The sequence below is a fragment of the Pseudophryne corroboree genome, chromosome 3, assembly GCF_028390025.1.
Source record: "Pseudophryne corroboree isolate aPseCor3 chromosome 3, aPseCor3.hap2, whole genome shotgun sequence".
In the NCBI taxonomy this organism is placed as follows: domain Eukaryota; kingdom Metazoa; phylum Chordata; class Amphibia; order Anura; family Myobatrachidae; genus Pseudophryne; species Pseudophryne corroboree.
The window spans coordinates 600,296,061-600,321,330 of NC_086446.1; the positions used below are offsets into that span (position 1 = coordinate 600,296,061).

The window sequence follows — 25,270 nt, forward strand, 5'->3', positions numbered from 1 at the left end:
CCTGCAGTGCACATGGTTTTGCCCAACTGCTAACTAAAATCCTGTTGCGATCAACTTGGAATTACCCCTATGGTTTTGCCCAACTGCTAACAAATTTGCTGCTGCGATCACTTTGGAATTACCCCCAAGGTTTTGCCCATTAGCCAACAAATTTGCTGCTGCAATCAGATCTGAATTAGGCCCACAGTTATTTATTGATGTGCAGCTGTTGCATACTGTTTCTCAGAGAGTTTTCCTTTCCCACAGCCTCCCTTTTAGATAACAAATGATAAAAACAGGTAAAGATAGATATTATTTAATAATTAAATGGAACACAAGAACATCAAGGAGTTTTATTCAGTGAAATTTATTGTACATTCAAACTTGATGATTCTGAAATCTCGCTATAGTGATGGGGTGACGCTGTTCTCAGTTGGTTTGATTCATAACTTTAATACGGAACTGATGTTTGAAACATGTAAGTAATACTGTAGTAATCTATAATCTTCTGGCATTGTCATCTGTTACATGTTATTGGCAGCTTCATGAAGTGATAGCTGGCAAAAAATATAATTGTCTGATAGTGGGACCTGGACATATGGTAGCCATGAAATTAGGAGATCTAGCCAGCCCACATTGATCTATACTACAGCTTGACAGGTAACAGTCCTGTAAACCAAATAACAAGGGGATGGAAGAAAAGTGTCTGCTTCTAAACTTTTTAATTTAAAGGGAAAAAAACAGGCAGAGGTCAGTATAATGCTGTAGGAAAATGTAATAACCCAGTTTTGGAAGATTAAAGAACTACCACTAAATAGTCCTTGAAGAAGAAAGGATAATCCCGATCACGATGCATTCAAACCCTTTAGATCATAAACATGCTGGATAAATTGTCAGAAGCTGGAAAAAAGTACAAAAGCAATTATTATTAATCTACCAGTTAGTTATGAGGAAAAGGAGAATAAAATATATAAGGTGTAATACCATAAGACTCTTTAGTTTCCCTCTTTTTCCTTTTTGGCATTCAAACACGAATAGCTGAATGTGACAATAAGAAGAGAAGACAGGTCACGAAACATACTGTAATGTAGTTTAAATAAAAAAACAATTGATAGAAGTGATTGATTTTTGTTAACCCTTTCAAAATAATGTGGAAATCTAATGACATCTGATGTTGAATGGGCAGATACATGTATCAATCACTATTTGTCTATATCTATCTATCTATCTATCTATCTATCTATCTATCTATCTATCTTTATGTAAATATATACAGTAGATGGATGCATATATGTGTGTATGTATGGATGCATATATGTGTGTATGTATGGATGCATATATGTGTGTATGTATGGTTGTATATATGTATGAATGTACGTACGTATGCACGTACGGAGGCAGTGTATGGATGTATGTATGGAGACAGTTTATGGATTTATATATGTATGTATGAAGGTGTTGGATGTGTGTGACCGGCGGTCAGTTGTAATTCCTGCTGTTAGATGTCCGGCAGGGGGTAGCGAGCGGAATTAAGCCACTTGTGCACTTGCTGCGTTCACCACGCAGCAGTCTTGGTGGCTCACTGCACTTGCCACAGGTCCTATTCCTATGTCTATGGACACGCACGAGTGGGAAAAGTCTCTGTTGGTGGGCATGCCGACCGGCGGTATACTCACTGTTCGGGGTCCCGGCATATGTATGTACATACGTACTGTATGTATGTATGTATGTATGTATGTATGTATGTATGAGAGAGGCAGTGTATGGATGTATATCTGTATATATGTATGAGAGAGGCAGTGTATAGATGAATGTATGTATGTGAGAGGCATTGTATGGATATATGTATGTATGTATATATATATATATATATATATATATAAAAAAATATATATATATATATATATATATATATATATATTAGAGATGAGCGGGTTCAGTTCGTCAAGATCCGAACCCCCTTGAACTTCACGTGTTTCACACGGGTCCGAGGCAGCCTTGGATCTTCCCGCCTTGCTCAGTTAACCCAAATGAGGCCGAACGTCATCATCCCGCTGTCGGAATCTCGCGAGATTCGTATTCCATATAAAGAGCCGCGTGTCGCCGACATTTTCATTCGTGCATTGTAGATTGAGCGGAGAGGACATGGCTATGTTCTCTGCCTGAAAAGCTCAATATCTGTGCTCAGTGTGCTGCATTGTGGTGACCACCAGTATATTATAGTAGTACAGTACAGTAGGCCATTGCTGTATCTTGCAGCTCCGTGTCAGACTCAGTTCTAGTATCCTGATCAGTGCTCAATATCCGCTGCATTATTGTGTGACCAGTATAGTAGTACAGTGCTGCATTGTGGTGACCACCAGTATATAGTAGTACAGTACAGTAGGCCATTGCTGTATCTTGCAGCTCTGTGTCACTTTCAGTATCCGTATCTGTGCTGCATTGTTGTGACCAGTATATAGTAGTACAGTGCAGCATTTTGGTGACCACCAGTATATAGTAGTACAGAACAGTACAGTAGGCCATTGCTGTATCTTGCAGCTCTGTGTCACTTCTAGTATCCATATCTGTGCTGCATTGTTGTGGCCAGTATATAGTAGTACAGTGCAGCATTTGGTGACCACCAGTATATAGTAGTACAGTACAGTAGGCCATTGCTGTATCTTGCAGCTCTGTGTCACTTCTAGTATACATATATGTGCTGCATTGTTGTGACCAGTATATAGTAGTACAGTGCAGCATTTTGGTGACCACCAGTATATAGTAGTACAGTACAGTAGGCCATTGCTGTATCTTGCAGCTCCATGTAAGACTCAGTTCTAGAATCCTGATCAGTGCTCAATAGCTGCTGCATTGTTGTGACCAGTATATAGTAGTACAGTGCAGCATTGTGGTGACCACCAGTATATAGTAGTACAGTAAAGTAGGCCATTGCTATTGATATATTACTGGCATATAATTCCACACATTAAAAAATGGAGAACAAAAATGTGGAGGGTAAAATAGGGAAAGATCAAGATCCACTTCCACCTAGTGCTGAAGCTGTGCCACTAGTCATGGCAGAGATGATTCAATGCCATCAACGTCGTCTGCCAAGACCGATGCCCAATGTCATAGTAGAGAGCATGTAAAATCCAAAAAACAAAAGTTCAGTAAAATGACCCAAAAATCAAAATTAAAAACGTCTGAGGAGAAGTGTAAACTTGCCAATATGCCATTTACAACACGGAGTGGCAAGGAACGGCTAAGGTCCTGGCCTATGTTCATGGCTAGTGGTTCAGCTTCACATGAAGATGAAAACACTCATCCTCCCGCTAGAAAAATGAAAAGAGTTAAGCTGGCAAAAGCACAGCAAAGAACTGTGCATTCTTCTAAATCACAAATCCCCAAGGAGAGTCCAAGTGTGTCGGCGGTTGCGATGCCTGACCTTCCCAACACTGGACGGGAAGAGGTGGCTCCTTCCACCATTTGCACGCCCCCTGCAAGTGCTGGAAGCAGCACCCACAGTTCAGTTCCTGATATTCAAATTGAAGATGTCACTGTTGAAGTACACCAGGATGAGGATATGGGTGTTGCTGGCGCTGAGGAGGAAATTGACAAGGAGGATTCTGATGGTAAGGTGGTTTGTTTAAGTCAGGCACCCGGGGAGACACCTGTTGTCTGTGGGATGAATAAGGCCATTGATATGCCTGGTCAAAATACCCCAAAAAATCACCTCTTCGGTGTGGAATTATTTCAACAGAAATGCGGACAACTGGTGTCAAGCTGTGTGTTGCCTTTGTCAAGCTGTAATAAGTAGGGGTAAGGACGTTAACCAACTAGGAACATCCTCCCTTATACGTCACCTGCAGCGCATTCATCAGAAGTCATTGACAAGTTCAAAAACTTTGGGTGACAGCGGAAGCAGTCCGCTGACAACTAAATCCCTTCTTCCTCTTGTACCCAAGCTCTCAGTGCAAACCACACCACCAATTCCCTCAGTGTCAATTTCCTCCTTAGACAGGAAAGCCAATAATCTTGCAGGCCATGTCACTGGCAAGTCTGATGAATCCTCTCCTGATTGGGATTCCTCCAATGGATCCTTGAGTGTAAAGCCTACTGCTTCTGGCTCTGCTGTTGTTGCTGCTGGGAGTCGATCATCATCCCAGAGGGGAAGTCGGAAGACAACTTGTACTACTTCCAGTAAGCAATTGACCAGTCCTTTGCGAGGAAGATGAAATATCACAGCAGTCATCCTGTTGCAAAGCAGATAACTCAGGCCTTGGCAGCTGTGTTGGTGTTAGACGTGCGTCCGGTATCCGCCGTTAGTTCACAGGGACTTAGAGAATTTCTTGAGGTAGTGTGGTACCAAATCCCATCTAGGTTAAACTTCTCTAGGCAGGCGATACCGAGAATGTACACAGACGTCAGAAAAAGAGTCTCCAGTGTCCTAAAAAATGCAGTTGTACCCAATGTCCACTTAACCACGGACATGTGGATAAGTGGAGCAGAGCAGACTAAGGACTATATGACTGTGACAGCCCACTGGGTAGATGTATTTCCTCCCGCAGCAACAACAGCAGCGGCGGCACCAGTAGCAACAAACGCCAACTCGTTCCTAGGCAGGCTACGCTTTGTATCACCGCTTTCCATAAGAGGCACACAGCTGACAACCTCTTACGGAAACTGAGGAACATCATCGCAGATTGGCTTACCCCAATTGGACTCCCCTGGGGATTTGTGACATCGGACAACGCCACCAATATTTTGCGTGCATTACATGTGGGAAAATTCCAGCACGTCCCATGTTTAGCACATACAATGAATTTGGTGGTGCAGAGTTTTTAAAAAAACGACAAGGGCGTGCAAGAGATGCTGTCGGTGCCCCAAAGAATTGCGGTCCACTTTCGGCATTCAGCCACCGCATGCCGAAGACTGGAGCACCAGCAAACACTCCTGAACCTGCCCCGCCATCAGCTGAAGCAAGAGGTGGTAACGAGGTGGAATTCAACCCTCTATATGCTTCTGAGGATGGAGGAGCAGCAAAAGGCCATTCAGACCTATACATCTGCCTACGATATAGGCAAAGGAGGGAGAATGCACCTCACTCAAGCGCAGTGGAGAATGATTTAAACGTTGTACAAGGTTCTGCAACCCTTTGGACTTGCCACACGTGAAGTCAGTTCAGACACTGCCAGCCTGAGTCAGGTCATTCCCCTCATCAGGCTTTTGTAGAAGCAGCTGGAGAGATTGAAGGAGGAGCTAAAATGGAGCGATTCAGATAGGCATGTGGGACTTGTGGATGGATCCCTTCATTCGCTTAACCAGGATTCACGGGTGGTCAGTCTGTTGAAATCAGAGCACAACATTTTGGCCACCGTGCTCGATCCTAGGTTTAAAGCTTACGTTGTATCTCTCTTTCCGGCAGACACAAATCTGCATATGTTCAAAGACCTGCTGGTGAGACACTTGTCAAGTCAAGTGGAACGTGACCCGCCAACAGCTCCTCCTTCATTTACTTCCGCCACTGGAGCTGCCAGGAAAAGGATCAGATTTCCAAAACCACCCACTGGCGGTGATGCAGGGCAGTCAGGAGCGAAAACTGACATCTGGTCCAGACTGAAGGACCTGCCAACGATTACTGACATGTCGTCTGCTGTCACTGCATATGATTCTGTCACCATTGTAAGAATGGTGGAGGATTATATGAGTGACAGCATCCACGTAGGCACGTGAGACAGTCCGTACGTATACTGGCAGGAAAAAGAGGCAATTTGGAGGCCCTTTCACAAACTGGCTTTATTTTACCTAAGTTACCCCCCCTCCAGTGTGTACTCCAAAAGAGCCGGTCACCTTGTCAGCGATCGGCGTACGAGGTTACTTCCACAAAATGTGGAGAAGATGATGTTCATCAAAATGAATTATAATCAATTCCTCCGTGAAGACATTTACCAACATTTGCCTCCAGAAAGTACACAGGGACCTGTGATGGTGGATTCCAGTGGGGACGATTTAATACTCTGTGAGGAGGAGGATGTACACAGTGAAAGGGGTGAGGAATCGGAGGATGATGATGAGGTCGACATATTGTCTCTGTAGAGCCAGTTTGAACAAGGAGAGATTGATTGCTTCTTTTTTTGGTGGGGGCCCAAACCAGCCAGTCATTTCAGCCACAGTCGTGTGGCAGACCCTGTCACTGAAATGATGGGTTTGTTAAAGTGTGCATGTCCTGTTTATACAACCTAAGGGTGGGTGGGAGGTCCCAGGGACAATTCCATCTTGCACCTCTTTTTTTTATTTATTTATCTTTGCATCATGTGATGTTTGGGGCCAATTTTTTTAAGTGCCATCCTGTCTGACACTGCATTGCCACTCCTAGATGGACCAGGTGTTTGTGCCACCCACTTGGGTCGCTTAGCTTAGTCATCCAGTGACCTCGGTGCAAATTTTAGCACTAAAAATAATATTGTGAGGTGTGAGGTGTTCAGAATAGACTGGAAATGAGTGAAAATTATTGTTATTGAGGTTAATAATACTATAGGATCAAAATTACCCCCAAATTCTATGATTTAAGCTGTTTTTGAGGGGGTTTTGGAAAAAAAACACCCGAATCCGACAAAAAATTTTAAGGGAGGTTTTGCCAAAACGCGTCTGACTCCAAAACACGGCCGCGGAACCGAATCCAAAACCAAAACCCGAAAAATTTCCGGTGCACATCTCTAATAAATATATATATATATATATATATATATATATATGAGAGAGGCAGTGTATGTATGCATGTATGTATGTATGTATGTATGTATGTATGTATGTATGTATGTATGAGAGAGGCAGTATATGGATGTATGAGAAAGGCAGTGTATCGATGTATGTATGCATGAGAGAGGCGATGTATGTATGTGAGATAGAATAAACAGAAAGAGATAGGCAGCTGGGTAGGGTGCCAGGATCTGGGAAGGGGGTGACACAGGGAGTGTACCCATCAAATAATTAAGGATGTCTTTGAGAGATACATCCTTGTTGTACTCAATGCAGTCAGATGGCTGGGAAATGTATAAGACTCTGCCTAAGCACTTTCACCTTACTGACTGGGAAAGTGTGTAATTGATGGTGTTGGGGGCAGTAGGGAGAAGTTTTGCACTAGGGTGCCAAGAAACCTTGCACCGTCCCTGATCCCAGTGATAATAGATCTCTGTTATAGAACTATCCCTTCCCCTGTGCAGTATATAAAGCACAGTCAACATTTCTTTCCAAGAACCTTTGTCATGACCTATGAAGTACCTAAAAACAATCAAGTTAATACTGTATGTTGATATATGCAAAGTGTACAGTAATGTGTCTTACCTGAGAAGAGTTGGTGGTTGCACATTTTGTCAACAACATGAAATATCATAAAGATGCCACCATTAGTTTAGTACAATGTTTCTTAGTAGACATGGATTATGTAAACACATTAGAATGTGCTCTGTAATGAAGCTTGTAGTAACAACTTACCTAGTGCAACATCGCATTGATCCATCAGTAGAGCATGTACAGTCCATGCAATTCTTTGTCACCCAAGTTGTACCAAGTTCATGTAACTCTCCTTCACTAAGACAACCTGGAAATGGAAAAGTAAATATTAACAGTGTAACTGGTAGAAACAAATATTGTTGATATTTGTGACATGAGTTGGGGTCAAGGCCACCAACAAGGAAGTACAGCAAGTAGAGAGGTAAGAGGCCTGAGCTGATGAGGGGGCCCTCTGATGCTGATGAACCTTTGAATGAGAAGCACCACTGCCAGGATCATCAAATCTGGATAATACATATTATGATGGAGGCACAGAAATCACATACATGTCAAACTCACTTAGGGTTTCCATCTGATCAGCAGTGTGCTCAGAAAGGCAGAACAGTGTCTCTAATGTTCACTAAGTCTCCGACCCCAGGACCTGTTTCCTTCACTACTTTCCCTCCTCTCCTTCTCCCATGGCTTCCTATCTTGATGGGACTATTGTGAACCACACATGCACACAGCCCAGGATGCATGCAGCACAGTAAGACCTACTACCCACCTTTCACTGTCCTCTTGCACAACACATTTTTCCCCCCTCACCTTACACTTCTTCCCTCATGTCTTTCCATCCTCTTATTCTAGATGTTATAGGTAGAACAATGACTATTAGCTGCTAAGCAGAAGAGGTGTGGAAGACCAGAACCACAGCCATGTTCCACACCACATAAATGAACCTAAGGATGGCAGGTAAGCACAATTCTCCTTTGATACACCAAGCCACACCTCACACTACATTTTTGCATCCACAGGTCCTTGAGGTGGTCGATGGGGGGTCCCTGCATGATCTACTAGGCCCCATGATTACAGATGACATCTCTGGTTGGGATATGCAGTGGTGCAAAAAGGGGCTGAGCAGATAAGATCTAAAGTATAATTATACTGAAACATTATGGGCCTGATTCGTAGTTGTGTGCAATTACGATGTTCACACAGTTGAGTGATTATCAATGGACTGCGCATACATCACTGCCACAATGCACATGCATAGCCATTGAATTGTTATATATTAGCAGTAAAATTTATAAGGAGGCAGAGGTCACAATAAGGGCTTAAATAAGAGCATGTTAGGTCAAAATGATGTTAGGTCAAACAGAGATAGTAATGAGGAAGGCTGTAGTAATTATGATGGGGTGGAAAGGGAGGAGTTTAACAGTCGGTAAGGGTTATTCTAGAGAGACACTCGTACATATAGATAAGATACCATTAAAACAAATGGGCAGGGGAAATACTAAGCTAAAATGTATGCTTGCGAATGCAAGAAGCCTGTCAGGTAAAATGGTAGAATTGGAATGGCTTGCATCAAAGTATCAGTATGATATTATAGGTATTATGGAAACATGGTGGTACAACTTTCATGACTGGGCTGTGTATTTGGAGGGATATTCTCTTTTCAGGAGGGATAGGGCTACCAAAAGGGGAGGAGGGGTATGTCTTTATTAAACCATCTCTTTAACTAAACTTAATAGATGTAATTTACGAGGGGACTGGAGATAACGTGGAGTCGCTATGGGTTGAGAGCACTAGTGGGGGCACTGATGCAAAGAAACTAGTCATGGGCACGTGCTTTAAGCAACCGGATATCAGCATACATGAGGAGGAACAACTCTTACAGCAAATTGAAAAAGCTGCGGGAATGGGGGACATCCTAGTGTTAGAGGATTTTAACTATCCTGATATAAATTGGAGTAATGATTCATGTGTAAAAACTAGGAGCAGCAGATTCTTAAACACATTAAAGGATCAATACTTGACTCAATTAGTAGAGGATCCAACTAGAGGTAAAATTATTCTGGACCTAGTTATTACCATTAATTTGGATATTATATCAAACATTAATGTTGGGGAGACCGCGGGAAACAGTGATCACTATATGATCACATTCGATATCAGTTTCAAGAAACATACCTAAAAGGGATCATCCAAGACATTTAACTTTAAAAACGCTAACTTCAATATGCTAAGATGGGCACTAAATGACATTGACTGGGAAGTTTTGTTTCAAGGAAAAGACACAATGGAAATGTGGGATGCTTTAAAAGGGTTGCTTGATAGCAATATTCACAAATTCATTCCCATGAGCAGTAAACGCAGGAGTACTAAACACAAACCAATGTGGCTTAATAAGGAGGTCAAAGTAGCAATGGCTAAAAAGTGGTTTGCTTTCAAATCATTTAAATCCAATGGTGAGGAGGAGTCATTCCTGTATTATAAGTAATGCAACAAAAGATGCAAAAAAGTAATATGAGCAGCTAAAATTGTAAACAAAAAGCAAATCGCTATAGAGAGTAAAACCAACCTTAAACACTTTTTTAAGTGCATAAACATAAAAGCTTACAGAAGGAGAGCATAGGCCCATTAAAAAATTAACTGGGAGCTTTGATAAACGATGACAAAATAAAAGCGTAAATACTGAACAATTTATTTTCCCTAGTATTCACCAGGGAGGATCCGACGGTGAGAGTAGTGCCTAACGATAGTGAGGATAATGACTCTTTTAAGTGAGGAAGTAGTCCTGGAGAGACTATGCAAAAATAAGATTTTACTTACCGATAAATCTATTTCTCGAAGTCCGTAGTGGATGCTGGGGACTCCGTCAGGACCATGGGGACTAGCGGCTCCGCAGGAGACAGGGCACAAAAATAAAGCTTTAGGATCAGGTGGTGTGCACTGGTTCCTCCCCCTATGACCCTCCTCCAAGCCTCAGTTAGGATACTGTGCCCGGACGAGCGTACACAATAAGGAAGGATTTTGAATCCCGGGTAAGACTCATACCAGCCACACCAATCACACCGTACAACTTGTGATCTGAACCCAGTTAACAGTATGACAAACGTAGGAGCCTCTGAACAGACGGCTCACAACAATAACAACCCGATTTTTTTGTAACAATAACTATGTACAAGTATTGCAGACAATCCGCACTTGGGATGGGCGCCCAGCATCCACTACGGACTACGAGAAATAGATTTATCGGTAAGTAAAATCTTATTTTCTCTGACGTCCTAGTGGATGCTGGGGACTCCGTCAGGACCATGGGGATTATACCAAAGCTCCCAAACGGGCGGGAGAGTGCGGATGACTCTGCAGCACCGAATGAGAGAACTCCAGGTCTTCTTTAGCCAGGGTATCAAATTTGTAGAATTTTACAAACGTGTTCTCCCCCGACCACGTAGCTGCTCGGCAGAGTTGTAATGCCGAGACCCCTCGGGCAGCCGCCCAGGATGAGCCCACCTTCCTTGTGGAATGGGCCTTGACAGATTTAGGCTGTGGCAGGCCTGCCACAGAATGTGCAAGTTGAATTGTGCTACAAATCCAACGAGCAATCGTCTGCTTAGAAGCAGGAGCACCCAGCTTGTTGGGTGCATACAGTATAAACAGCGAGTCAGATTTTCTGACTCCAGCCGTCCTTGAAATATATATTTTCAATGCCCTGACAACGTCCAGCAACTTGGAATCCTCCAAATCGCTAGTAGCCGCAGGCACCACAATAGGCTGGTTCAGGTGAAACGCTGACACCACCTTAGGCAGAAACTGAGGACGCTTCCGCAGTTCTGCCCTGTCCGAATGGAAAATCAGATATGGGCTTTTATACGATAAAGCCGCCAATTCTGACACTCTCCTGGCTGAAGCCAGGGCCAGTAGCATGGTTACTTTCCATGTAAGATATTTCAAATCCACCGATTTGAGTGGCTCAAACCAATGGGATTTGAGAAAATCCAAAACTACATTAAGGTCCCACGGAGCCACTGGGGGCACAACCGGGGCTGTATATGTAGTACTCCTTTTACAAAAGTCTGGACTTCAGGAACTGAAGCCAATTCTTTCTGGAAGAAAATCGACAGGGCCGAAATTTGAACCTTAATGGACCCCAATTTGAGGCCCATAGACAATCCTGTTTGCAGGAAATGTAGGAATCGACCCAATTGAAATTCCTCCGTGGGGGCCTTCCTGGCCTCACACCACGCAACATATTTTCTCCAAATGCGGTGATAATGTTGTGCAGTCACCTCCTTCCTGGCTTTTACCAGTGTAGGAATGACCTCTTCCGGAATGCCTTTTTCCCTTAGAATTCGGCGTTCAACCGCCATGCCGTCAAACGCAGCCGCGGTAAGTCTTGGAATAGACACGGTCCCTGCTGAAGCAGGTCCCGTCTTAGAGGTAGAGGCCACGGATCTTCCGTGAGCATCTCCTGAAGTTCCGGGTACCAAGTTCTTCTTGGCCAATCCGGAGCCACGAGTATCGTTCTTACTCCCCTTTGCCGTATAATTCTCAGTACTTTTGGTATGAGAGGCAGAGGAGGAAACACATACACTGACTGGAACACCCACGGTGTTACCAGAGCGTCCACAGCTATTGCCTGAGGGTCTCTTGACCTGGCGCAATACCTGTCCAGTTTTTTGTTGAGGCGAGACGCCATCATATCCACCTTTGGTTTTTCCCAACGGTTCACAATCATGTGGAAGACTTCTGGATGAAGTCCCCACTCTCCCGGGTGTAGATCGTGTCTGCTGAGGAAGTCTGCTTCCCAGTTGTCCACTCCCGGAATGAACACTGCTGACAGTGCTATCACATGATCTTCCGCCCAGCGAAGAATCCTTGCAGCTTCTGCCATTGCTCTCCTGCTTCTTGTGCCGCCCTGTCTGTTTATGTGGGCGACTGCCGTGATGTTGTCCGACTGGATCAACACCGGCTGACCCTGAAGCAGGGGTTTTGCCAGGCTTAGAGCATTGTAAATCGCTCTTAGCTCCAGTATATTTATGTGAAGAGACATCTCCAGGCTTGACCATACTCCCTGGAAGTTTCTTCCCTGTGTGACCGCTCCCCAGCCTCTCAGACTGGCATCCGTGGTCACCAGGACCTAGTCCTGTATGCCGAATCTGCGGCCCTCTAACAGATGAGCACTCTGCAACCACCACAGAAGAGACACCCTTGTCCGTGGCGATAAGGTTATCCGCTGATGCATCTGCAGATGCGATCCGGACCATTTGTCCAGCAGATCCCACTGAAAAGTTCTTGCGTGAAATCTGCCGAATGGAATCGCTTCGTAAGAAGCCACCATTTTTCCCAGGACCCTTGTGCAATGATGCACTGACACTTTTCCTGGTTTTAGGAGGTTCCTGACTAGCTCGGATAACTCCCTGGCTTTCTTCTCCGGGAGAAACACCTTTTTCTGGACTGTGTCCAGAATCATCCCTAGGAACAGCAGACGTGTCGTCGGAAACAGCTGCGGTTTTGGAATATTTAGACTCCACCCGTGCTGTCGTAGAACTACTTAAGATAGTGCTACTCTGACCTCCAACTGTTCTCTGGACCTTGCCCTTATCAGGAGATCGTCCATTTTCTTTGAAGAAGAATCATCATTTCGGCCATTACCTTGGTAAGGACCCGGGGTGCCGTGGACAATCCAACCGGCAGCGTCTGAAACTGATAGTGACAGTTCTGTACCACGAACCTGAGGTACCCTTGGTGAGAAGGGCAAATTGGGACATGGAGGTAAGCATCTGTCCCGGGACACCATATAGTCCCCTTTTTCCTGGTTCGCTATCACTGCTCTGAGTGACTCCATCTTGATTTGAACCTTTTTATGTAAGTGTTCAAATATTTCAGATTTAGAATAGGTCTGACCGAGCCGTCTGGCTTCAGTACCACAATATAGTGTGGAATAATACCCCTTTCCTTGTTGTAGGAGGGGTACTTTGATTATCACCTGCTGGGAATACAGCTTGTGAATTGTTTCCACTACTGCCTCCCTGTCGGAGGGAGACGTTGGTAAAGCAGACTTCAGGAACCTGCGAGGGGGAGACGTCTCGAACTTCCAATCTGTACCCCTGGGATACTACTTGTAGGATCCAGGGGTCCACTTGCGAGTGAGCCCACTGCGTGCTGAAACTCTTGAGACGACCCCCCACCGCACCTGAGTCCGCTTGTACGGCCCCAGCGTCATGCTGAGGACTTGGCAGAAGCGATGGAGGGCTTCTGTTCCTGGGAATGGGCTGCCTGCTGCAGTCTTCTTCCCTTTCCTCTATCCCATGGCAGATATGACTGGCCTTTTGACCGCTTGCCCTTATGGGGACGAAAGGACTGAGGCTGAAAAGACGTTGTCTTTTTCTCCTTTATACGGCAATACTTCCATGTGCCGTTTGGAATCTGCATCACCTGACCACTGTCGTGTCCATAAACAACTTCTGGCAGATATGGACATCGCACTTACTCTTGATGCCAGAGTGAAAATATCCCTCTGTGCATCTCGCATATATAGAAATGCATCCTTTAATGCTCTATAGTCAGTAAAATACTGTCCCTGTCAAGGGTATCAATATTTTCAGTCAGGGAATCCGACCAAGCCACCCCAGCGCTGCACATCCAGGCTGAGGCGATCGCTGGTCGCAGTATAACACCAGTATGTGTGTATATACTTTTTAGGATATTTTCCAGCCTCCTATCAGCTGGCTCCTTGAGGGCGGCCCTATCTGGAGACGGTACCGCCACTTGTTTTGATAAGCGTGTGAGCGCCTTATCCACCCTAAGGGGTGTTTCCCAACGCGCCCTAACTTCTGGCGGGAAAGGGTATACCGCCAATAATTTTCTATCGGGGGAAACCCACGCATCATCACACACTTCATTTAATTTATCTGATTCAGGAAAAACTACAGGTAGTTTTTTCACACTCCACAAAATACCCTTTTTTGTGGTACTTGTAGTATCAGAAATATGTAACACCTCCTTCATTGCCCTTAACAAGTAACGTGTGGCCCTAAAAGAAAAATACATTTGTTTCTTCACCGTCGACACTGGAGTCAGTGTCCGTGTCTGTGTCTGTGTCGACCGACTGAGGTAAAAAGACGTTTTAACGCCCCTGACGGTGTTTGAGACGCCTGGACAGGTACTAATTGGTTTGCCGGCCGTCTCATGTCGTCAACCGACCTTGCAGCGTGTTGACATTATCACGTAATTCCTTAAATAAGCCATCCATTCCGGTGTCGACTCCCTAGAGAGTGACATCACCATTACAGGCAATTGCTCCGCCTCCTCACCAACATCGTCCTCATACATGTCGACACACACGTACCGACACATAGCACACACACAGGGAATGCTCTGATAGAGGACAGGACCCCACTAGCCCTTTGGAGAGACAGAGGGAGAGTTTGCCAGCACACACCAAAACGCTATAATTATACAGGGACAACCTTTATATAAGTGTTTTTCCCTTATAGCATCTTAATATATATAATCATATCGCCATATAAGTGCCCCCCCTCTCTGTTTTAACCCTGTTTCTGTAGTGCAGTGCAGGGGAGAGCCTGGGAGCCTTCCCACCAGCATTTCTGTGAGGGAAAATGGCGCTGTGTGCTGAGGAGAATAGGCCCCGCCCCCTTTTCGGCGGGCTTCTTCTCCCATTTTTCTGAGACCTGGCAGGGGTTAAATACATCCATATAGCCCCAGGGGCTATATGTGATGTATCTTTTAGCCAGTATAGGTATTTCATTGCTGCCCAGGGCGCCCCCCACAGCGCCCTGCACCCTCAGTGACCGCTGGTGTGAAGTGTGTGACAACAATGGCGCACAGCTGCAGTGCTGTGCGCTACCTCATGAAGACTGAAAAGTCTTCTGCCGCCGGTTTCTGGACCTCTTAACTTTTCGGCATCTGCAAGGGGGTCGGCGGCGCGGCTCCGGGACCGGACTCCATGGCTGGGCCTGTGTTCGATCCCTCTGGAGCTAATGGTGTCCAGTAGCCTAAGAAGCCAATCCATCCTGCACGCAGGTGAGTTCACTTCTTCTCCCCTAAGTCCCTCGTTGCAGTGAGCCTGTTGCCAGCAGGACTCACTGTAAAATAAAAAACCTAAAAACTTTTTCTAAGCAGCTCTTTAGGAGAGCCACCTAGATTGCACCCTGCTCGGACGGGCACAAAAACCTAACTGGGGCTTGGAGGAGGGTCATAGGGGGAGGAGCCAGTGCACACCACCTGATCCTAAAGCTTTATTTTTGTGCCCTGTCTCCTGCGGAGCCGCTAGTCCCCATGGTCCTGACGGAGTCCCCAGCATCCACTAGGACGTCAGAGAAATAAAGATGAATAAATCACCAGGCCCAGATGGCATTCATCCAAGGGTTATTATGGAGCTTAGGTCACTGCTAGAAAAACCCCTATACTTGATTTTATATAGTTCTATTAGATCAGGCATGGTACCAAAGGATTGGCACATAGCTGAGGTGGTGCCCTTATTTAAAAAGGGTACTAAAGATAATCCGGGTAACTATAGACCAGTTAGTTTAACCTCTATAGTGGGTAAAATATTGGAAGGAATTTTGAGGGATAGCATAGAGAATTATCTGCATACTACTAAAATGATTAGCAAAAGTCAGCATGTGTTTGTAAGAGGCAGATCATGTTAAACTAATTTAATTAGCTTCTACGAGGAAGTGAGCAAGAATCTTGACCAGGGAAAAGCAGTGGATGTGGTCTATTTAGATTTTGCAAAAGCCTTCGATACAGTGTCTCACGGGAGACTGATCATCAAATTAAGGGAACTTGGCCTAGGATATATTATTTGTACATGGATAAGTAATTGGTTGGATAACAGAGTACAACGAGTAGTGGTCAATGGGATGTTCCCTAGCTGGGCACCAGTAGTCAGTGGAATACCGCAAGGGTTCGTACTTGACCCGCTACTGTTCAATATCTTTATCAATGATCTAGGAATAGGCCTGGAAAGCACAGTGTCAACCTTTGCAGATGCTACTAAACTGTGTAAGGTAATTCATTCAGAAAGTGATGTGGATTCTCTACAAAATGACTTATTTTAACTTGAAACTTGGTCATCTAAATGGAGAATGAAGTTCAATATAGAGAAATTCAAAGTTATGCATTTTGGGATAAAAAACACATTTACATCCTACAATACACTCTAAATGAGGAAAATATAGGTGTAACTGTGGTGGAAAAAGATTTGGGGGTGCTCATGGATAATAAGCTTAACAACAGTACACAATATCAAAATGCAGCAAAGAAGGCAACTGAAGTGCTTGCGTGCATAAAACGGGGCATTGAGATGAGGGACAAGGATGTAATCCTGCCGCTGTACAAATCTTTGGTGCGTCCCCACCTGGAATATTGTGTTAAATTTTGGGCACCATATTATAAAAAAGATATAGGGAGCTAAAAAGAGTTCAAAGGCGAGCTACTAAATTGATTAAAGGGTTAGAGACACTGGAGTATGAGGAAAGGCTTACTAGGTTAAATATGTATACACTAGAAAAGAGGCGTCTAAGAGGAGACATTATTAATATCTTTAAATATGTAAAGGATCATTATACGGAGTTAGCATGGGATTTGTTTATTAAAAGAACTCTGAATAGGGCATGTGGGCACTCGCTGAGACTAGAGGAGAGAAAATTCTGTACACAATGTAGGAAAGGGTTTTTCACAGTAAAAGCAATAAAGATTTGGAACTCTGCTGGAACAGGTCATAATGGCGGACTCTGTAAATACATTTAAAAACGGATTGGACAAATTTCTAACTGGAGAAAGTATCCAGGGATATAGCTCTTAGCATAGTGACATTATATATCTGGCAGTGGTAAGAACCATAGTTGTCAATTGATACTAAACCATTAATTCAGCAGGTGCATTATAATATACACAGCTTAACACAGAATACAGGTTGAACCCGATGGGCATTTTGCCTCTTTTCAACCTCACTATGTAACTATGTAACTAATGTATGTAACTATGCCCTGGTGAAGGGTAAACAGTAAAGTCGTAGCTTATGCTATCATTGTACTTCCAGGTTCGGTCCCAGCTCCTTTAATGCGCACTTGGGCTGTGCATGTGCAAGTTAAAATAATGCAGAAATATAGGCTATAGGCAACAATGGCAAATGCCATCTTCAGATGAGGATATATATCAAGGCCAAGCTAAGCTTCTCAGAGCTTTCTAAATTAGGTATTTTTGCAGGCACTATAGAAATCCATACAAAATAAGCTTTCACAATCATTAAGTGAGGAACCATGGCAGATATATCAAAGCAGCATTCCATTGTTAAATTGGCAACATAGTAAGCAGAAATTGTCAGAAAACATCTGTTTTCTGAACATATGGTGTAAAAATGGTATAGTAAATAGACCAGGCTTCCAGTGTGGTGCACTTCATAGAGGCATGTGCTTACCTCTGGTAGACCAGTCTCACTGGGGAATTGAACATTTCCTCAACACAGAAATAGCACATTTGCTATAGACATATGGAACAATGAAATTTCCTCTAATATTGTATATATTTTTAACAGATCCAAGAGCCATAGTGGGGCATTGTGGAAGGTGCCATTGCTCATAGCTTGATGTTCTGGGGCTGGCATGGATGCTGCCTCTGCTCAGAATTCCATGGTGCTACTCCGCTCCAGTGATGGAGCACCAGCTGCAGTAGATAAAATGTACGTGGTGTAGCCTGCTCTACCTGACTCCCATCTTCCTCTTTTGGGCTGGCTGTTTACTGTAGGTGAGGATAGTACTTCATGTAGTCTCATCCCTGAAAGACTGAGAGAAGACAGAAGATGGACTCGGAGCATTGGGCTACATACTGTAGAGCACTGTTTGTGGTATTCCCTGTTTATAGAATGAATGTAACTGGGGGGGGGGGGGGAACGACGTGGGGACAAGGGCACTGCATATTACATGGGGCATTGCTTATAGAATAAATGTAATTATCTGCCCATCACCCCAGACTCCTGAGTCAGGGGGCGGGCAGGTAGTTAGCAAGCCAATGGAAGCTGGTTGCCACTCGAGCCCTGGGTGGGTGGGCTGATCTGCTGCGGCTTGGTTTGTTGGTATAGATGGTGTGTTTTCCCTCTTTTAGTTTTGTACTGAGCTGCAACCTCAGCTTAATAACCACCACTTCTCTCCTACAGTAAATACTGTAGTTTGAAAATGATTCTTTTCTTTTAAAACCTCCATCAGTTGTTATGCAAGTTTTTTAAATTCATGTTTATTTGAAAATGTTCTTATATATGACATAATTGTCTAAAGGGATGTCCTGCAGCCATTTTTATGATTGTTGCTTCTTAAAAGAAAAGAGTTATATGAATCACCTTCTTTCTGATACATACATGTGGTGATTTCAATTTAAACAATGGAGAGGAAATATCGAGAAAATTATCTGACTTGGTGTTAAATGTGCTGATGAAGGAGAGATGAAAGGGATTAGAATAAAGGTATGCAACAAATAATCTAGTTGATTCCTCATCTGCATTCCAAATGAAAAATAGATTGTCTATGTATCTGCCATAGAGGACCAGGCTTGGAGTAAACTCACCACCCCAAATGAGCTGTTCTTCAAGGAGACCCATATAGAAGTTGGCAAAGCTTGGCGCAAACCTGGTCCTTATGCCAGGTCCGTGTGTCAGAACGAAAAATTTGTGATTGAAAAATATGTACAGTAACTGTGTCACAGAATAAAGGAGATGCTGTTAAGAATATACTCATTCAGACCCCCTGAGGTCGCATCATCTAATTGAAGGAAATGCTTAACTGTTTGGATACCTAATATATGAGGACTCTAGTGTACAATAATTGTACATCACAGATGAGAAAAAAATAACCAGGTTGCCAGATTTGGGCATAAATTAATTGAAGGAAAACATTAGTGTCTTGGATGTGCAATCTGTAAGGATATAATCTACATGATGGGGCAGATGTATTAATCTGGAGAAGGCATAAGGAAGTGATAAACCAGTGATATGTGCAAGGCTATAAAGGCAGCAGCCAATCAGATTCTAACTGTTAATTTACATATTGGAGCTGATTGGCTGGTGCGTTTATCACCTTGCACATATCACTGGTTTATCACTTCCTTATGCCTTCTCCAGGTTAATACATCTGCCTCACAGTATCTATTATATGTTACAAGGAAATGCGTTCTGGATGCCAGCGGTCAGGTGCTTGATACTGGAATCTCGACACCATGCGTAATCCTGGCTCCAGAACACCGACCGCCGACATCCTGAGGGTAAGTATTGGAGTGAGAGTTAGGGTCTGGTGAGGGGGGGGGGGGTTAGGGTTGGTCACTAGAGGAAGGGTTAGCCATAGCCACCACCCCCTGTGTCTTTAACCCTATCTGCCACCCCCAGGGTCTTATCCCTATCGACCACCCCAAGCAGGTTAGGGTAAGGAGCAGGGGAGAGGAAAATTAATTACTCCGTCCCCTGTCGACATACTAAAAGTCTGGATGCCACGGTTGGTCTTGTGATCACCTGTATCATGACATCCGACTTTTTCTATCACACCTGCTGCAAATTTCAGTACAGGATGCAATTAAATTTATATTTGGCAGTCTTTTAAAACCATATCCCCTTGCTGCTCTTTAGCAATGACATTCTTTTAAGTTATAGTAACATTACATTACAGCTACATTTCAATAAAAGTTTTATCAAAGGTTTGTATTTTGATTTTGAGATCATTGCAAAATATAAACAATACTTCTTTAAGCTGTAAAAGTAAAATATTAGCAAACATGATGAGTTTATCACTTATTCAACATTGGTCTATCCAAAGCCTACTCATACTGTAAATGAGAGGCATTTGTTACTTACCCTTCCTTGTTTCACCCTCTTTTAACTCTTCAGGGTTCTTCCTAAAGCATGCTGCACTGCACACATCCACAAGAACACAAGCAGCAAACACAGCAACCAGGATGTACTTCTAAATGTTATCATTAAAAAATGACAGTTAAAAGTTATTATTGTTTACAAATATATTCTTCTGTAAATGACTTCAATCTTTTGAATTTTTCAGAAACATTTCGAAGTACAGTATATGCTCTGTTATAGCAATATCATTCAGTAGTAAAGTAAGGGGTCTATTCATGAAGCAATGAAAAGAGTGGAGAAAAGGACCAGTGGAGAAGTTGCCATTGGTGTTTCTATAATGGGTACAATATGTGCAGTGCACACGAGCCCCTGGGTCCACACTGGCACACACTGCACCCATTTTAAATACCTTTCCGGAGTCCTACACCACACATACTGCACCCATTTTAAATACCTTTCCAAAGTCCAGCTTTGGCCGATGCGATCGCGCCGGAAATAAACACCAAAATGGCAACCGCGCATGCGCGGTAGCCAAATTAGTCTCCAGATCATGGCAGGCGTCATGTTTCTGGAGACCTGCGCATGAGCAGTAGACTCTGACTCAATGCCAGAGTCTACAGCGCCATACAGAGGAGGGGGCCCACCCGGAGGTGCACACGGGCCCCCTCCACTGTTGAAACGCCCCTGGAAGTTGCTCATGGCAACCAATCAGCATTGACGGACGTCTTTATCAAGTACATTCTATAAAATGTAAAGGACATACTGATTGGTTGCCATGGGCAACTTCTCTACTGGTCTGTTTCTCTACTCTTTTCACTGCTTCATGAGAAGACCCTTAAAGTTTTACATTTAAGTACCCACACATTCTTCTATCAGCGTAATGAATATTTGTGTGCAGTTCACGTTTTCTGATAATGAGCTAATGAGTATTTGGAACATACCATCTTAAGCTGTTGTCTGAAATACTGTAGACTGTACTGAGCATTTCCCTGAGCTTTTTATATGTGACTGAATTATGGAATTAATACTAGTGCATCTAGGTTATTTTAAATGCTGTGCTTATTGCTAAGAAATAGAGGGGTCTATTTACGAATTCAATGGTTCCCAAACTGTGTGCTGTGGCACCCTAGGGTGCCGGAGGCTCTTGCAGAGGTGCCTTGGGTTCTGGTGGTCAAGGACCAAATCAAATTATTTATGTTCTAAGAGATTGGAAAAATCAGTGCTAGTGGCTGCCAGTCATAAAACATGTGGACAAACTGAAGCACAACTGTACACCAGCACATAACTGACCGTAAGGATGACCTGTACTGTATTTTATCAGGGAAAATTAAATAAAAAAATTTTTTTCTACAAATATATCAATAATAAACTTTTATCCTAGGGGTGCCATGAAAAAATTGCTGGTACTCTAGGGCAGCATGATTCAAGAAAGTTTGGGGACCACTATACTAAGCCTTGGATGGAGATAAAGTGAACAGAAATAATGTCCCAATCAATCAGCTCCTAACTGTCATTTCTTAAAAACAGCCTGTGACATGACAGTTATGAGCTGATTGGCTGGTACTTTATCTCCCTCCAAGGCTTAGTAAAAAGACCCCTTATTTTTATATGGGTCATTTCTGTAATTATGGGTATTTTGATGAATTTGTATGTGTTCATTTCCTGTGATTTCCCTTTAGTAAGTGCAGGAAATAAACTCCCACTCTCTTTGATTTAATCTTTTAGTAACAAAAATAAATAGATTATTGCACAGAAGGATGGCTAAAATGACAGCAAACAAAGATTAGGATTAACAAAATGAATTTCATGTATTTGCATTTGTGATCCATCACTCAGCATGTGGGTTAGTTTGTGATTTAGAACAAAGTACAGTTTGTGTATGATCCTCCTTGTGTGGAGTATCCATTGGGGTGCAAGAGGTGACTGCAGAATCAATGTTTCCTCATTTACAGCAGATAATATGGGGAGAATAAAAAATAAAATACATCTAGCATGATACCGTCTTAAAATATAACCATTTTACTTAATGAACCTCAAAAAATATATGGATGATAATTTAATATTAAACAAAGTAACTAAAATACAGTACAGGTCTTCATGGCAGAGGCATAATTAAGGGGCTGAGTGCCCCTGGCAAAGAAATGGAATAGCGCTGAATTTTAGCTGCATCACAGTGGCAGACGGCAGGGAAAATTTGTCAGGTGGACCATGCGGGACATATTGCGTGAGGAGAACACTGTATATACAGTATGTATGTGTATTACAGACTTCTGGGCCCTTTAATGTCCTCTGGTTATCAGTGTATTACAGTACATGAGTGGAAAAATAAAAAATAAAAAATAAAAAAATATATATATATACACACATACATATTTTTTGTTATTGTATATATATTTTTTTTAGATTTAGTTTCACTCATTTAGATATTTAGATTTATTTTCACTCATGCAAACCTGCAATCATATGTACAATAGTACATCAATCGGGCGGCACTCAGAGACTGCTCATCAAGTATAAATCCAAAAAACCCTGTGGGTGTGTTTATTTAGGTGACGTTTCGGGGACTTGTCCCCTTCTTCAGACAAAATATAGTGTAAATAATGACAATAAATACATGTAACAATTATGCAATCAAATCTTACATCCTCCTCATGTGCATTCATCAGAGTGTTCCCCAGGCCTGCCGGCAGCCTTCCCACAGCAAGCACTTCTGGTCGCGGCTCTCCCATCGCGCTGGAAGCACCGCCAGAAGTCAAGCTCTGGGGACCATCTGGGGGCAGGTGGGCTGGTCCAGTCCCACAGAGAGCTGGGAAGGCCGCACGCAGCGCAGCCTCTGGCTCTCTGATCAGGGCGTTGTTTGCATTGTAATGGGGGCGTGCTGCGAGTCCACATCCCCTGACTCACAGCACGCCCCTGTGCGTCATGTCTGCGCACACACTCGGGATGTCCATTACCATGATAATGAGGGCTTACCACGTGTCAACACCCTCCTGACTGCGGCATGCCCCTTGCGTCATCTCTGCATCAACCCAGTAAGTGCTCACGCCCCCTGTGACGTTCGCACACACGTCACACATGCCAGGGCCGATTTTGAGGCCCAGTCCGTCCCTGCCCATGGGACATCAAAGCCGCAGCTGATAGCACCTCCCACCTCTACCGCTGGAGGCTGGGTAGGGGCATCAGTGCATTGCTTTGCCCAGTGACCTACACTACTGTTAAGACAGCCCTGGAGAAGAGCATAGACAACTGCTTTCTCACTGCCTCCTCCCTGTCCCCCATGCCACCTTCTATCAGGCTGCTCCCCTTGTGACTGGGGCCCTGCACTGGGAAAGAGCATTTATGTTAATGAAGTAACCTGGTATATGCTGTGTCACTTCAATCTGCTGCCTCCCCGCAGCATCCGCTGCCGCTCTGAACCCCCTCCGCCTGCTCTGTACTCCATGCCTTACTGCTGCACAGAAGCCGCTCTGTGCCCCCCTTGCCATCACTGCTATGCACCAGTGCCTCCCCATTGCACCTGATGCTACCATGTGCCACCCCCCTGCACCCGCCAACATTTTGTTCTGCCATTGCTCTCTTGTATATATTAATGCTGCCCCCAACTCCCTCTGGGTCATTGCAATCTAAATGTCATACTGCTGCATACTGGCACATTTCGACCACTGCTGTAGAGATAGATAGATAGATAGATAGATAGATAGATAGATAGATAGACAACTAGATAGAGATCTCTCTCTCTCTCTCTCTCTCTCTCTCTATATATATATATATATATATATATATATATATATCATCAGGCAGTGTGGCAGGTAAGTCCAGCTACCCCTGAGTGGAAACATTCAGAGATTTAGGGGAGCCAAAATGAAATTATATCTTGCCCTCCTCAACCTAAAAACATTATGGTGAACCTGTGTCTACATAAATACAATTTTAATAACAATGGTAGCAGCAATACTACTACTGCTGCTACTACTACTACTACTACTACTACTACTACTACTACAGGTTGAGTATCCCTATCCAAAATGCTTGGGACCAGAGGTATTTTGGATATCGGATTTTTCCGTATTTTGGAATAATTGCATTCCATAATGAGATATCATGGTGATGGGACGTAAATCTAAGCACAGAATACATTTATGTTTCATATACTCCTTATACACACAGCCTGAAGTTAATTTTAGCCAATATTTTTAATAACTTTGTGCATTAAACAAAGTGTGTGTACATTCACACAATTCATTTATGTTTCATATACACCTTATACACACAGCCTGAAGGACATTTAATACAATATTTTTTATAACTTTGTGTATTAAACAAAGCTTGTGTACATTGAGCCGTCAAAAAAAAGAGGTTTCACTATCTCACTCTCACTCAAAAAAGTCTGTATTTTGGAATGTTCCGTATTTCGGAATATTTGGATATGGGATACTCAACCTCTACTACTGTTAATAATAATAAGAATAGAGTACATAGACATAGACTCCATACATATAGTGATATAGTACTAATTACATAGTACTTATACTTTGCTTCTTATTCTAACTTTATAATTATAAAACTAAGAATGTTTTGGCTACAGTATGTAATTTATCACATAGGTTATCACATTGCTCATTGATATTTGTAAAAATTGAACTCTTGTGTGATATTGATTGTTAACTTTGTTATTATGTTGCTGGTTTAGTTTACATGCTACACTATTATACTGTATGAATTTTTTTTAATAAAGTCATCTCAAATGTGTCTAGTAATTCTAATATGTTAATACTAATAACAAGCAGAATGAACTTACCATTGTGAAATGTTCTGTGCAGAGACTGAGCATAATGATCCTGGAGTGTGTTATTTAAGCTCTGTGGAGCCCACGATTGGTCAATATTGAGCAATACAAGTTCGCTTGAAGTGCAAAGCAAATGTTGACCACTGCATCACACTTGCCAAGAACATTTATGGGAAAGACTTACTGGTAACTTCTTCATGACACCAATCTATGTATTTCCTGACCAGGGACATTTTAATATTATGTGCTTGATAAGTTAATAATAACTTTGATATTTACTAGGTTAATAGGATAAATTGTATATTTTTTTAAGGCTATATGCCTTTTATATTATTGCCAGTCGCTTAATCGCTGAAATTGCACCTCATTAAAGATATCACTAAAACTTT

General features: G+C 43.1%; 1 protein-coding gene across 1 annotated transcript; it reads right to left on the reverse strand.

Annotated features, from left to right (window-relative positions):
- Window positions 1–330: 330 nt before the first annotated feature.
- Window positions 331–24,992, reverse strand: LOC135056399 (beta-microseminoprotein-like). Its single transcript, XM_063961491.1, has 5 exons — window positions 24,894–24,992; window positions 20,099–20,207; window positions 7,456–7,561; window positions 964–1,017; window positions 331–879 (listed from the first exon to the last, which is right to left on the reverse strand). The coding sequence occupies exons 1-4, from the start codon at window positions 24,924–24,926 to the stop codon at window positions 975–977; spliced, it is 291 nt and encodes a 96-aa protein (XP_063817561.1). The 5' UTR covers window positions 24,927–24,992; the 3' UTR covers window positions 331–879; window positions 964–974.
- Window positions 24,993–25,270: the final 278 nt, after the last annotated feature.